Consider the following 16,406-nt stretch of genomic DNA (forward strand, 5'->3'; position numbering starts at 1 on the left):
GCAGCATCTGTGAAGGTAAAATTAGAATTAACATTTTGGGTCTGGTGATCCTTCCATTGAACTGATGGTAGCTGGGAAAACGTCGGTTCATATGCAGAAAATAGGGAGGGGGATGGGATAGGGAGTAAACGATAGGATAGAGCCCGAATAGAAAGAAGAGCAGTTGGATAGACAAAGAAGTTGATAACAATGTGGCTAGGAGGGTGATAGTTGTTAATGGGGACTGTTAGTGACTAACAATAGGTGGTGTGTAATGGCAGGCTATGTGATAAGAAGGCCTGTGTATGGGTCGGGGCTAGGATGTGGGAGAGTTTAGGGTTTCTCGAGTTCAATAATTTTAGGGCCTAAACTAGCCCTAGCCTCATCCCCCTCCCCATGCATATAAACCAACATTTTTTCAGCTACCATCGGTTCTGAGGAAGGCTCCTGGACCCGAAACGTTAACTCTGATTTTTTTTCTTCATAGATGCTGCCAGACCTGCTGAGTATTTCCAGCAACTTCCGTTTTTGTTCCTGATTTACAGCATCCGCAGTTCTTTCGATTTTGATTTGGTTTGATGGTCTGTCTGCGTGTTGAAACAGCCATCATCTACAAATTTGGGCCCAGTGCATGTTTGGGGTCTTTTTAGCAATTTTGACATGCTGTTGGCTGGGGTCATGAAAGCCAACTCAACATGTTACCTAAAAGGCAGTTCTTGATGGGATCACTGCAGGCCAAAGCTAAAAAAAGGCAAGTTTCTTAAGATTGTTTCAATTTTTGATTTTATTGTCACATGTACTCAAGTACAAAAGCATAGGAGTACAGTAAAAAGTGTATAATGGTGCCACGTGTGACAAGGTACTTGGGTATAAAGTAGTAAGAGAAACGAGTTAAAAAGTTAAGCATTACTTCATAGAATAGTTGAAAAATAAAGAAATAGGTAATAGTTAACATTAAAGTCTTTCATAGTTCAAACTGGGAAAATAAAGGACTAAGTTAAAATTTCAAGACTTTCTGTCCTTTGCTTATCCTTAGAATCCCTACAGTGTGGAAACAGGCTATTCAGCCCAACAAGTCAACACTAACCCTCTGAAAAGCATCCCATTCAGACCCTTCGCCCTAATCTATCCCTGTAACTCTGCACTTCCTATGGCTAACCCACCTGACCTACACATTCCTGAACACTATGGGTAATTTAGCATGGCCAATCCACCTCATCTGCACATCTTTGGACTGTGGGAGGAAACCAGAGCACCTGGTGGAAATCCACACAGACACGGAGAATGTGCAAACTCTACACAGACAGACAGTCACCCAAGGGTGGAATCAAACCTGTGTCCCTGGCACTTTGAGGCAGCAGTGCTAACCTCTGAGCCACCGTGCCACCCTGCTCTGCTGTCTGTTCTTGAAGCCGCAGCCGCGGGTATTGTCGCTGCTGCTGAAACTGTGCCTCTCCGATCTCCCCTGGTGCTTTTGGAACGTGACCAGGCAGGATCCACTCGCATGCCGAGCTGAGACAACACTATGAGCTGCTGAGAAACCCGTGGACATGCTGCCGAGAGACCAAGCTGAAAACCACTGAGAGACCAGGCCGGGACCTGCCAAGATCTGAAGAGACCAGGCTGAGAACTACCACACACCAGGCTGGGACCCACGACAAGTTGCTGAGAGCAACCATGCTGCAGAGAGACTAGGCCAGGGACCTGCCATGTGCTATCGAGCGATCAGGCTGGGACCTATCAAAAGACCAAAGCGGGTAGAAAAGAGGAAAAGAAAAAGAGAAGGAAACAGGAACGTAGGAGCTCTGCTCGACTGTCCTACTCTGCTGCCATCTTGACTGGAAATAGATATTTAGCTGAATGTGGTGTTAGCCAGAAGCTGCAGAAAGGTAGAGAGAGAAAGAGGGATACCAGCTGCTGACATCGCTAACAGGAGGTACTGAATGCAAAGTTGCTGACACGAAGAAAGAAGCAGCTTGTGAACTAAAAATGACCTGCACCCAGGTGCTAGTTTGAGCTGATTTTAAACCAGTTTGAATTAACTAAGTTCTGCAAATAGAAAGAAAGATGAGGTAATGCAAAGGCCTTATTTGGACGAGAAATAATGAGGTAATGCTACCTAAGTCTCTGGGCCAGGGCCAATAAGGCAAAGGCATGCGATAAGTGAATTAGCCTGAGCCAACAGGAAGAAGACAGCACGACTTCAGAGAGGTGGAATAAAAATGCCCTGGGGGCATACAGCCAGCGAAAACTCCAGAGACCAACCATTGTAGAAGCAGACCCTCTGTCAAGGACATGGTGATGACATCAAGCGCAGCACCTGGTCAGCGTCAGCCCTCATCTGCAGCAGCAGCTATCCTGATCAGGTGTTAGCTTTTATATTCTATGACTACTTGGTGAGTGTCAGAGGACTCGAGTGGGTGTATAAGTAGGTCCTAGTTCAGTTTGTGGGAAAATATATATTGTCTAGTTTTGTGATTAAAAACATTTAAGCAACATGTGTCTTCTTTAATACACCTAATAAAGTAATTTGTGAGGTTACAAGAATTTACTCTTTTCTACTCTCTCTGTATAAACCAATAACCGGAGCTGGTGTTCTCTGGGCTCTTGTCAATAATGGTGTTGAGAGGAATAGAATTGCTCCTTGCTCCTCCTATCTTTAAACAGCAAACTGCTGTAAGCCACCTCTCATCCCACACCTCATGACCTCAGCCAATATATTGCTGGGGAAGAATTTTGCTTCAGTATCGGAGTGTAAAATCTTTATAGGGACTGAATTACATGTTGAAAATTTAGACATGGTGTCCTCGTGATCCTCGTGATCTTTCATCCAAATCTTCCTGAAGTGTTTTGTTAAAGCAACACATAGAATGTCTGAGTTCTTGAATGTTGCATGTTTGTTTGTTAGTCATATTCACCTCATTTCCTAAGACTGTTTGTTTACTTTACCGTCTTTCTCCATGTAACATACTGTTGTTGTTTCTACTCCATCAGGTTGGCAATTTTCCTTTATATCTGTTCAGTTATTGCAATGTACACTCATTGGTAAATAGTATTATTCATATGGAGATGGAAGAGGATGGAACAGAAGCAGCAGTATTTCTGGTTTTAGAGGCTAACCACTGTGCTTGTTGTGACTCTGTTCAATCACAAACATCAGACTCCCTCAACTTTGAGGGAATTGAGGCAAGCATGTCTCTATGACCAATGTCTGCCACCTGCTACGGAGAAGCAGAAGCCAGAATTTGCTCACAGTTGGTCCTCTGTTTCCATAAAATTACTGGAAGCACCATGAAACCAAGTTATAGGAACTGAATTGGAGTATTTCTGAGAATTTTCAGCCATCAGGATAGCACTGGTATAGTTCCCTATGCTTTTAGGACTCAAATACTTAATCCATTATGTGAAATTACTGTCACATGGAGGTAGTTCTTTGTGACTATTAGACATATATAATGGTTAAGATTTTTTTGTGCGAATGTTGAAGGGTAAAGTTGATTATTGCTCCTATAAATAATAAGGTGTTAGAGCTGGATGAACACAGCAGGCCAAGCAGCATCAGAGGAGCATGAAGGCTGATGTTTCGGGCAGAATTGCTAGTTGTGAAAAGGTTTATTGTCTGAAAGTGTGGATCAAAGGGGGTGATTTGTGCACTTTTGATGAGGAAATGGGGATCCTTGAGAGTGTGAGTTTTCGGCTTTAATATTAACCATTGCTCTAGCTCTAACCTTTGACAAATCTAAACAATCCAGTGTCAAAAGCTGATTGTGAACCCATTTCACTAGTAGAAATTGCAGAACTCATCATTATTTCAATGGCTGAATTTTTTTCACCTTTAGCTTAATGTCAAGCATTTGAACTGCAATGAATATATGCCCCTCAACTTTGCAATTCCCAAAAGCATATCAATAATGTGGCAAATCAAGACTTTACTGAGTTGTGAAACACAGCTGGTCCTGTGTGACACAAGCAGAACATTTCAATGATTACAATCGACAACATTGACACGGACATTACTACAATTGTTATTGCTTTGTGGCTGTTAAAATTGTTATGACCAAATTAGTTGGGCTAAGTAGACTTCTCTACCCCTTCGCTGAATTTGTTACAGCTGGGCTTGAATTGAAAAGAATGGTGATATTGCTAATTCAATAAACATATACTTGACCCTGTATTGTTTAGTAGAAGAAATAATACGGCACAGCTCCTCAAGTGAACAATTAATGAATTAGGTTTGTTGCTAAAACTCTGTCGGGCAAAGATGTAGGAAATATTAACAAAGGATTTAATATATACAAGTATGTCCAACCATCCACTACTTCAAAAATAATGCACACAATCCTTCAAGGATGAAAGTAGAAGCAATAAAACTCTCAAGACTATCGGGCCTTAAAAGTTGGTCAAGTAATCAAATAAAGCCAGGAAAATCATTTTCATGGATTATCCAAAGGTTTGCTTACAGATGAAGAGCCACTTTCAAAGCAGCTGATGGTATGGAGGTTTCTCACTGGACAAACTCCCATATAAGAGGTTGGATCTGAGAGTATGGAGTACAGTCACTGTTTCTGCCTGTTCCTGTCCCATAGAACTTATTTCTTCTTAATTTCACTCCATTTTTTTTCGCTTTTCCAGTCCCTTTCCACTTATATCAGTGATTCTTCTGACACTTTGACAGTTTCAGACTTTGCAGTTTGCAGGCAGCAGCTGCCTCCTCTTTACTATGGACATGCAATCCCTCTTTACTTGTCCATCACTATTCAGAATGGTCTCAAGGCTCTCTGCTTCTTCCTGGAAAGAAGGCTTGAACGCATTTACCATCAGTCTCCTTCACCTGGCCGAGCTCATCCTCACTTTGAACAACTTCTCCTTTAACTCCTTTCACTTTCTTCAGATTGAAGGTATGACATGGGTACTTGCATGGGCCCCAGTTATGCATGTCTCTTGGTGGGGCACACGGAACATTCCTTGTTGTAGTCCTACTCGGGTCCCTTCCCACAACTCTTTCTCCATTGATTACATAATTGGTGCTGCTTGCATTTCTCATGTTGAACTGGAGAAGTTTATCAATTTTACTTCCAGTTTCCACTCTGCCTCCACCTTCACTTTTGTCCATCTTTGACACCTCCCTTCTCTTTGTCAACATCTGCTTCCATTTCCGGGGTAGGCTGGCCACCGATATATACTACAAACCCACTGACTTCCACAGTAACTTGACTATACATCCTTATACCCTGTTACCTGAAAGGACTCCATCTCCTTCTCCCAGTTTTAAGGTCTCCGCTACATCTGTTCTGACAATACCACCTTCCTTAGGGGGGGTTCTGTGAAATGTCCATATTTTTACTCAACTAAGAATTTCCTGCTACTGTAGTCCAAAGGGCCCATAGATGTGTTTGACCCATCTCCTGGACTTCTGCCCTCACCCTTCCCTTCCCTCCCTCAAAAATGATAGAGTCCACCTGGCCCCAACTTACTATCCCACCAGCCTCCCGATCCAAATGTTTGTAAGCTGCCATTTCCATTACCTGTAGTTTGTGTGTTCTGGTAAAGTTACTTCTTAATAAATTGTTAATTTTTGTTTAAGTTATAAATTTATTGACCAATATCTGTTATTTGGAAAGTCTGGTTAGGAACAACTGAGTTTTTTTGAGGGTCACTGAGTGTTTTAAGATCACTGTGTTGTGAAGCCAATGATAGTGAAGCTGATTTGGTTTGGCTTGCTATTGCTGTGCCGTAACAATACGTAACCAGCAAATTACTCTATTTGTAGTTATACAAATTATGCTAACAAATTACATCTACATAGCAAAATACATATGGGATCCATGGCTTTATCAGTAGGGGCAACTTAAACAATAATAAGAAATTGATGCAAAACTTATATCAACCACTGCTTATACCTCAGAGTATTGTGTCCAAGTCTGTGCTTACACTTTAGGAAATATCTAAGGGCTAGGGGAATTCCAGAAGTAATTTATCAGGTTAGTAGCAAGGTGAGGGAATTCAGTTATGTCGAGAAGCTAGAGAATTTGTGATTGTTTTCAGAGCAGAGAAAGTTAATGAATGATAGGATGAAACTGCTTCTGGCAGAAGGTTTAGTAACTGAAGGAGACAGATGAATTGTGGTAAAATGGGGTGATGGAAGTATTTTTGTCTGAGAATGATTTATTACAATCTAGAATGCACTGTTTGCAGTGTGGTAGAAACCGATTTAATCGCAGCCTCTAAAAAGGAAATTGATTAAAACTTGAAAGGCTTCAAACTGCGGCATTATGATGCATAGAGGTTTATTGGATACCTCTTTCAAAGAGGCAGCACAGGCATGATGGATTGAATAGGCTCTTCGTATGCTGTAGGACTCGGTGAGAGACTTCCTTTTTTTTACACATGGCTGTGATAAGTGGTAGGCCTGGAATAAAACAGTTAAGGTAATCATGGCTGTCAGTTTTTCCATTATTTTTCAAGTCATCAGTTACATGAATTCGCTGGTTGTCCACAACTGAAGCCAAAAAGTGATACTGTCTTTACTGCACCACCAGAGGCCTCAAAAGTTGCTGATGGCTTGCACAGCAGTTGCACAAAATAAGTGTATAATGAGAAATTTAAGAAAATATTTTTTCAACTTTTCATGTACACAGTACAGTTTACCTGACATTAGTTTCCCAACATGCTTGAAGGAAAGTGAATATGGCTTCTTCTCTCAGGAGTTAACACCAATTGTATTTCTCCAAATTTACAACAAACGAATGGAAAGTAGATATACAGGGTTGAAGTTGGTTACGACCTGTTTTTCAGGTGCAAAACCAGCAATGTGTAAATAGCATGCACTCCGTTGAGAGGGCTTAGGCCAGTGCTTACTAAAGTGCTGTTTTCTGCTGTGAGCCATTCTACGCCTGTTCACCGAGTGCATTCAAAGATTGAAAATTTTAGAAGTGGAGGATATTGTGAGTGAGGTAGAGGGGGTCCAAACAGAGTAGAGATATAGTAGAAGAAGGGCCAAGCAGAGATACACTTGCAAAAAACAAATCAGACACCGACTGCTTTGCAGGCTCTGTTGGTGTCACCAATTTTTAGATTGGGCCATTCCCACAGTCTGAAACTAATGCCTTGCAGCCAATCCCTGGGTGTTCATTCTGTGGCTGCTCCATTGCTGCCATAAAAGCCTCAGAGCTCACGACTCCAATTTGTTCATTTGGCAACTCCACAGGAGATTGCAAGCCAGTTGAGGAATTCTTGCTCTAGAGTCACCCAAATTTGGGTCTCAAGTTTCATTTCAATAATTTGTGTGAGCTGTCAGTGACTGTTCTGCAGCCAGCTTCCCCATTTAAAGAGGGTGAATTTTTGATTGTTTGTCTCACCACAAGCGGCTCTTGAGTAAATGAAAGCAAAAATTGCTGGAAAAACTCAGCAAGTCTGGCAGCATCTGTGAAAAGAAATCAGAGATAAGGTTTTGGGTCCAGTGATCCTTCCTCAGAGCTCATAAAAATAAACTTTTAAAATAAAAAGACTTGCTTTGTTTTTATAAGTGCCACTGTTTGACTCTATCAAGATGCAGACACAGCCTGACCTTGTTTATTGGCAAATAAATGTGGCATGAAGAATCAATTTCTCCCCCAGTCTTATACATAAGTTAATTGTTTTTAAAATGATGTGTTGGAATCACTGGGCAAGGCACACATATCTGATGAAGATATCTAATACTTTGTAACTTGGCGGGTAATAGTTTAATTCGGTAAAATAAATTTTCTAATGTCTTTCAAGAACCAAACTTATCGTTTAAGTAAGAGATAGTAAAAACTGCCAATGCTGGGGTCAGAGATAACAGTGTGGAGCTGTGGAGCACAGTGTGCCAGGCAGCATCAGAGGAGCAGGAAAGTTGATGTTTCGGGTTGGGACCCTTCTTCAGAAATGGTGGAGGGGAAAGGGAGATCTGAAATAAATAGAGAGAGGAGGGGTGGGGCTGGGGAAGGTAGGTGGGATGGTGATAGGTGAATGCAGGTAGGCAGTGGTGGGGATTGGTCAGTGAGGTGGGAGGAGCAGATACGTCGGAGAGAAGATGGACAGGTTGTGTCAGGTCAAGGAGGCGGGGATGAGAGGGAGGTTTGGTCGTGGGATGAGGCCGTTGGGTAGATTTTGAAACTGGTAAAGCCCACATTGAGACCATTGGGTTGTAGGCTCCCAAGGTGGAATATGAGGTGCTGCTCTTCCAGTTTCGGGGTGGCGTCATTGTGACACAGCAGGAGGCCCAGGATGGACATGTCAGCCAGGGAGTGGGAGGGGGAGTTGAAATGGCTCGCGACCGGAAGGTGTTGTGGTTTGTCGTGAACAGAGCGCAGGTGCTCTATAAAGCGGTTTCCGAGCCTCCGCTTGGTCTCGCCGATGTAGAGGAGGCCACATCGGGAGCAGCTGATGCAGTATACCACATGGGTGGATGTGCAGGTGAACCTCTGATGTGGAAGGTTTTTTTGGTTCCTTGGATGGAGGTGAGAGTGGAAGTGTAGGGGCAGGTGAAGCACTTCCTGCAGTTGCAGGGACATCTGCAGGGGGTGGTGGGATTGGTGGGGAGTGTGGAGCGGATGAGGGAGTTGTGGAGAGAACGTTCCCTACGGAAGGCAGATAGGGGTGGAGAGGGAAATGTATCCTTGATTGTGGGGTTAGATTGTAGGTGGCAGAGAATGATATGTTGAATCCAGAGGTTAGTGCGGTGATACGTGAGGACAAGGGGGATTCTGTCTTTGTTTTTGTTGCGGGAAAGGGATGTGAGGGCAGAGGTGCTGGAAATGCAAGAGATGCGGTTGAGAGCATTTTTGATCATTGAAGTGGGGAAGTTGTAGCTCTTGAAGTAAGAGGACATCTCGGATGTTCGGGAGTGGAATGCCCCATCTTGAGAGCAGACACGGTGGAGGTGGAGGAATTTGGAGTTGGGGATTGCATTCTTGCAGGAAGGTGGGTGAGAGGAGGTGTAGTCTAGGTAGCCGTGGGAGTCGGTGGGCTTGAAATAGATGTTGGCGTCAAGGTGGTCACCAGAGATGGAGACAGAGAGGTCCAGGAAGGAGAGGGAGGTATCAGTGATGGTCCAGGTGAACTTGAGGTTGGGGTAAAAGGTATTAGTAAAGTTGACCTGTTCAAGCTCCTCGTGGGAGCACAAGGCAGCGCCGATGCATCGTCGCTGATGCAGTTTCAAAATCTCCCCACCCCCGGCCTGATCCCATGACCAACTCTCCCCCTCATCCCTGCCTCCTTGACCTGACACAACCTGTCCATCTTCTCTCCCACGTATCTGCTCCTCCCACCTCACTGACCAATCCCCACCACTCCCTACCTGCACTCACCTATCACCATCCCACCTACCTTCCCCAACCCCACTCCTCTTTCTATTTATTTCTGAGCTCCTTTCCCCCTCCCCCATTTCTGAAGAAGGGTCCTGACCCGAAACGCCAACTTTCCTGCTCCTCTGCTGCTTGGCCTGCTGTGTTTCCCAGCTCCACACTGTGTTGTGCCTATCATTAAAGTAATGCTTTTATGCAAACACAGATTGACATGTTACACTCTGAATACTGTTGAAGGCGGGCCATGTTTTTATTTGTACCATGCGCATCAGTATTACTTTATTCAACTAAATTGACTGTCTTGCCATACCTGACAAATATTGCAATGTCTGATTGTGACACATGCATGATTTTCAAATGGGTCTGACACTCGATGGTTATTAAATTCTGTCTGGCTCACAACCCTAAAGGGATCTTGTCATGTTTTCTAAAATTGGACAGACAAGCAAGTTGTTAGACTTATTGCACTGTGTTCTGTCAGTGGGTCCAAGTACAAAATTGGAACTTCAGAATGCTGCCAACTTCCAGCAAGTCATTGGAAAGAAGAGAAAAGAATTGTAAATGCAGAGGAACAGAACTTAATTTCCCTTCTACAAAATGACTTCTTTTGCCATTTTTGATATCTGCAGGAAATTGCACCAGCAGTTCGAAATGTATAAGGACCAGGTAAAGAAGATCGGTGATGAAGCACAGCAACAACAGGAACAGAAGAGTGATGCACCCACCTGTGGAATTTGTCACAAAACCAAGTTCGCTGATGGCTGTGGTCACATCTGTTCATACTGCCAAACAAAATTCTGTGCCCGTTGTGGAGGACGGGTGTCACTGCGATCAAATAAGGTAGGTCACCTTTCACTTTAGTCAGTAATAACTGGAAAGATGTAATTGCTTATTATTGATTTAGATATAATTTCGATTAAGATTTAATTGTCAAATGTACTCAAGTACAGCAGTACCGTGAACAGTGTACAATGTTGCCACACATGACGCCAGTCTTTTGGGTTAATACCCTGCCTCGTTTCATATTTACCCTGAACATGTCTAACTAATCTTACTTTTCAGGTGTAATTTTACAACCTAATCTGTCCAAATCAGATGTTTACATTTTTCTGACAATTCTGGTCCTGATGCTAAGTTAGGAGATTTGTGGACTTCAACTTCCATCTTGCACTGTGCTTAGGAGTCTGTTTGATCATAATGGTTGAGTAATTCACAGAACTACATGTGTAAAATATATTATTCCTCTTTTCCTATAGTGTTCTCTTACCATGTACAACACCCCAAGAAAGGGGGATGGGTACCTAGTTCCTACACCTCCGTTAATGGTTCATCTGCGATATCTGTGAGGATTGGATTGAGTAAGATCTTTAGTGACCCACCCACCAACTTTCTGCTTAGCAACTTTTCTAATATGGGATCTGAAGAAGGGTCCCGACCCAAAAGGTCAACTTTCCTGCTCCTCTGATGCTGCCTGGCCTGTTGTGTTCCTCCAGCTCCATACTGTGTTGTCTCTGACTTCAGCATCTGCAGTTCTTGCTATTTCTCAGAACCTATAATGTAACAATTGGAAATTGCAGGCATGGGCCTGTAGATATAATTCAAATATAATTTCTGACTTTTTAAGGATATTTTTGCAAACTTGTTCTCCCAAGTTGTTTACAGCATTGCTTTATTAGAATTAGAATTAGGTTTATTGTCACATATACTCATGAACACAGTGAACCATTTACAAAGTCTGCACTTATAGCGCCATCTTATGCCCAAAGGTATCTAGATCCAGGAACTTAGGAGTAAACTAGAAAAATAAAGAAATGAAAAATTCAGCATTACCATCCTTCGAGCAGACTGTGCCGGGCCAGACTGTACCAGACCTTGCTTCCAGTCTGTACTGAACTTAACCTGGGGCTACCTGCTCTTGTTGCTGATGACTCGGTCTGCCTATTCTTGCCGCCGCTTTGGGTTGCTTGTTCTGGCTGCTGCCACAGATGCTGGGGGACCTTGCTCTCAGCCACTTTGGGCTTTCTGTCCCGGCTATGGCTTGACTTCACCGCACTGGGCTCGCTTTCCTCTGCGCTGATCATCTCTGCACTGCATAAACTTGCTATCCCCAGAAGGTAAATAGATTAAAGTTTTTTTAAAAAAAGAAAAAGACCCATACCCCAGAAATTGTAGTTTTATTCCTGTTTTCAAGTTCTCTCTTGGCAGTTTGAGTGCCATGTGCACTTGTCTAATTACCGACTCGTTTCTAAAATGATACCATGCAGCCTTTCTAAATCAGTGTAAGGATTGTTATAAATGACAATTCTGCCTATGTAAAAAAGGGTTCAATGCAGCTACGCAGTGCCCTCAAGCAGCCACGTGCCTTAATGTCAAAGTCAGACTGTGCAGGTAACCAAAGTGCCCAAGTGCTTCTGCTACTTATATTCATTCTAATAATGCTTTGAAAATCATCTAGATTCATTTCAAATTGCACAATCCACTAGAATGACACCAAAGCAACTTATCTCTCATTTAATACAACAAATAAAAGAACATCAACTCTGCTTAAATTAGCATTGTAACTAACTGAACTGAATTGGTGGAAGATAGGTCATGACTGTTCTGAGACTTGAGCTTAAATGAATGTGGAAGGGTGGAATGATGGAGTAAAGGACTCTGCATTTGCTATGTTGTCAGAGTCCTGCATGGAATAAATTTGGATAGCTGGCACTTCCTGCTGAATATGGCTGCACTGCACAGAATGTTACATTAAATGAGCAAGCTTCATTAGATATATCAGAGCAATATCTGATGCAAGAAATAACCATCTCAAGCCGATATGATGTTCTGTTATAGAACACTCCCTCGTAGGAGAGTCGAGGACACGTGGGCAGAGTCTAAGAATTAAGGGGTGCGAATTTAAGACTAAGGATTAATTTATTCATTCTGAGGCATGAGTATCTTTGAAACTCCTTGCATATGTTATTGTGGACAGAGTCCTTGTGTATTTTTAATGCTGCGATAAATGGATTCATGGTCAGTAGGGAATTCAAGAGTTATGGAAAAATGGTAGGAAAGTAGATGTGAGGAGTATCAGATCCACCTCAATCCTAGTGAATGGGGGAGCAAGCTTGAGGTGCCAAATGGCATACTCCTCTTCCTATTTCTTCTTGTCTAACTTCATGTTCTAGCTACTACAGCATTGGAGAGTATCCATTGTAATATGAGATCCTTGCATTGATGAAACACAAACTCGGACATCTTTCATTCTCGACCAGGTCCATGCTATATCTGACATAGAGTCATAGAGTCATACAGCACAAAAACAGACTGTTAGGTCCAACCAGTCCACAATCCCAATCTAAACTAGTCCCACCAGCCTGTGTTTAGCCCATATCCCTCCAAACCTTTCCTATTCATGTGCTTACCCAAATGTCTTTGAAACATTGTAACTGTACCTGCAACCACCACTTCCTCTGGCAGGTAATTCCACAACAAACCACTCTGTTTAAAAGTTGCCCCTCATGTCCTTTTTAAAACTTTTTCCTTTCACCTTAAAAATATGCCGCCAACTCTTGAAAACCCCCCACCTGAGGAAACAGCCACCTGCCATTCACCATATCTAGAACCCTCATGATTTTATAAGCCTCTACAATGTCACCTCTCAACCACCATTACTCTAGTGAAACAAGCCCCAGCCTATCTAGCCTCTCCTCCTAACTCAAATCCACCATTCCCAGCAACATTCTGGTAAACCTCTTCTGAACCTTCTCGAGCTTAATAATATCCTGCCTATAACAGGAGGACCAGAACTAGACAGTATTCAAGAAAAGACCTCAACAACATCCTATACAACGTCAACATGAAATCCCAACTCCTATACTGAAATAAAAATAACTGCCAGACCAGCTGAGCTTTTCCAGCAACTTTGTTTTTGTTCCTATACTGAAAGGTCTGAGCAGTGAAGGCAAGCCTGCTAAATGCCTTTTTAACCACTCTATCCATATGTGACCAAACTTCAAAGAATTATGTACTTGAACCCCAACATTACCGAAGGCCAACACAGTGTGGAGCAGGAGGGACACAGCAGGTCAGGCAGCATCTGAGGAGCAGGAAAGTCGACATTTTGTGTTTACACCTAAGGCCCTACATTTAATTGTACAAGACATGATGCATGGGGCAGACAAAATAGAAAGCATTGTCCAGCTATAAAAGTTGAAAGAGTACGTTTTGCCAGCTTATTACACATGCAAATAATTATTTAGATGCTATAATTTCTAATTTATGCAAAATCATCTTCTGAAATTGACTTGACTATAGACATGGTGGAAAAGAAGATGAGGGATGAAATTCAATTGAGCATAGGGGTGTGTGTAAGTGGAAGGGGTTAAACAGGGAGTCAGTCTGCTACCACCTTTAATTATGAAATGGAGGTGCTGGTGTTGGACCAGGATGGACACAATCGTCACATGACACCAGGTTATAGTCCAACAGGTTTATTTGAAATCACAAGCTTTCTGAGCACTGCTCCTTCATCAGATGAAGTACTTTGAAAGCTTGTGATTTCAAATAAACCTGTTGGACTATATCCTGGTGTCGAGTGACTTCTGACTTTGGTAGCTGGCACAAATAGTGGTCAAAGTTGAATTTCACTTTTTGGTCTTTTGAAAGCTTTAAACTTTTGCATCCAGAATGGTTAAGTAAATGGAAGTCCTAATTGAGTACCTTCCATTTTATCAGTAGTGTAATTATACTTTCACCGTGATGGAACTATTTGTGGAATATGGAAAATGTCAATGGCTATAAAGCATGAAAATGTCAAGTTGTATTAGCAAGATCTTTCACTTAGATTAATAAGGTACTGAAATAAATGTTTATCCTCCTATTGCTACAGGAGCATACATGCTGTAAATTCTAGGACAATACTTTTTGTGCTCAAGCAATGACCAAAGAATTTGGTTTTGATTTACCCTTAACCTCTTTTCTTCCACTTCCCCAACTGTACTCAGTTTGTTCTGCTATGCGACATTTTGCTGAAAAATGTTCAACTTTTTACTACACTATAATGGAAAACAATAATTAAAAATAGGTGCAATGGTCCTAATTTTAACTCTGAATGCATTCATAGCAGGGAAAAAGTCCCTTCACGAGGGAGAGTTTAGCATGACATCTGGTCTATTTTAATTCTTAAGTTATAACAACTTAGAAGAGGAGTAGGTCAGAAGCATCCTCAAGCTTGCTGCTCAATAAGATGACCGTTGTTCTGTAAGCTCAACTCTACTATCCTGTGTGATTTTCACAACTCTACTTCCAGCCTTAAATATACCCAATGAGTAAATATCCACAGGCCTCTGGGAGTGAGAATTTCAAATATTTACCATCCTCTGAAAGATTAAATTCCTCAAAACTCTGGTGAAGAAAGTAATTTGTCTGAAACAACAGCTCTATTTCTGCCTTTTAAAGCTACTGTCAGAGCTGCTTAATATTTCCAGCATGTTCTATTTCTACTTCTGCTTACTTCCTTGTGGGACTAGAAACATGGATTTAGACATTCACAGAATTCTACAGCCATTTGAAAATGTTCTGTGAGATCCTATTCTATGATTTTTGCTTGCTTTCACTGGCACTTAATTCTTCACTGGTTCAAAATACTGATGTGTTGCCAACCTGGGAATCATTTGCCAGCCCCTGGTGGGGAGGTTATGAGCAAGGAACAAGAATAGGCTACTTGGCCCTTTAGGCCTGCTGAGCCATTCAATAAGATCATGGCAGATCTGATATTAGTCTCAACTCTGTTCCTGCATTCCCATGGTAATCTTTCACCCTCCTTGTAATCCAGAATCTATCTACCTTTGCCTTAAAAATGTAAAGATTCTGCATTCACTGCCTTTTGAGGAAAAGAATTCCAAAGACTGTCAACCCTTTGAGAGAAAGGAGGGCGCAGGTGGCGGAAGAAGCAAGGTAGCAATATGAGGGTTGTCTAACTGTATTAGCCAGTGTCCAGTGATCCAGGGCGGCTGGTGATGTGGTTACCAAGAACAGCAGTGGCTAATGTCCACTGGATCTGAATGGGAAGGGCAGAGATGTTGTTGAGCTCAGCATGGCTGGCTCCAGTGGACCAGAAAGCATGATGGAGGGAGAAGGGGTGTCCCAATAATGTAGAAACATTAAATGATGAGAAAAGGCCAGACTTGTATGTAAATGTCATGTAATAAGAGGTGGAGTCAAGTGAGGGGAGATATAGTGAAGTAAAGGGCAAAATGAAAGTAGGAAGCAGGTCAATAATTTGGGTTATGAGTTACCTGATGTTGACTGGAAGGGACGGAACATACAAATGCAACAGTGGCTAACAGAAAGGGCCAGAAACTTGTAAAATTTAAATAAAAATAAATTTAAAGCTATGTATTTGACGGAAAGCTGCATTTGTAACTAAAAAAAATGAATGATAGACACCGGTAAATACGTAACACCTGATGGCATTACAGAGACATTATTGAAAGGTAATCCTAAGGTTGTGCTCTATACATTGGTGCTGAATGACAGGAACAGCAGGATGCTAAGAAAAATGACAAGGTAGATTGGTTAATTAAGGATGGCATTAGCTCGTTATTGAGACATGACCTTAACTTGAAAGATTAAAATGAAGAATCAGTTTGGATAGAGATAAGTAATGAAGTTAAGAGATGCCTTGGTGGAAGGTGTTCATGGGCACCCTAACAGTAATTACATTGCAGGACAGAGCACGCAGAAAAAAATAAATGGGGCATGAAAGAAATGTATGTCAATAATCAAAGGTGACTTTAATCTGCATGTAGACTGGCTGAATCGGATTTGTAAAAGTAGCCTGGAAAGTGAGTTCATGGAGTGCCTTCAGAGCAGTTTCTTAGCGCTTTGCATTCAAGAGTTAACTAGAGAACAGATTGTCTTGGACTTTGAAATGTACAATAAGATATTAATGAATATTAATTGAATGAGTATTATGAGTACAATGAGTATTAATTGAATACCTCATGATCAAGGACCCTTTAGTTGACAGATGACAACATAACTACATGTTCAGCTTAAAACGATTAAGAGGTATTGGTCCATGACTAGTATTTGAAACCTATATAAAGGTAA

General features: G+C 42.0%; 1 protein-coding gene across 3 annotated transcripts in view; it reads left to right on the forward strand.

Annotated features, from left to right (window-relative positions):
* Nucleotides 1-16,406, forward strand: part of LOC109916756 (regulating synaptic membrane exocytosis protein 2-like) — a 913,938-nt gene that overhangs the window by 247,569 nt on the left and 649,963 nt on the right. For all 3 annotated transcript variants that reach the window (XM_048595802.1, XM_048595803.1, XM_048595804.1), the window contains exon 2: nt 9,938-10,148. In XM_048595802.1, the coding sequence (XP_048451759.1) occupies nt 9,938-10,148 (211 nt within the window). The remainder of the gene's footprint in view (nt 1-9,937; nt 10,149-16,406) is intronic.

This window comes from Rhincodon typus, chromosome 4 (assembly GCF_021869965.1).
Source record: "Rhincodon typus isolate 14 chromosome 4, sRhiTyp1.1, whole genome shotgun sequence".
NCBI lineage: Eukaryota > Metazoa > Chordata > Chondrichthyes > Orectolobiformes > Rhincodontidae > Rhincodon > Rhincodon typus.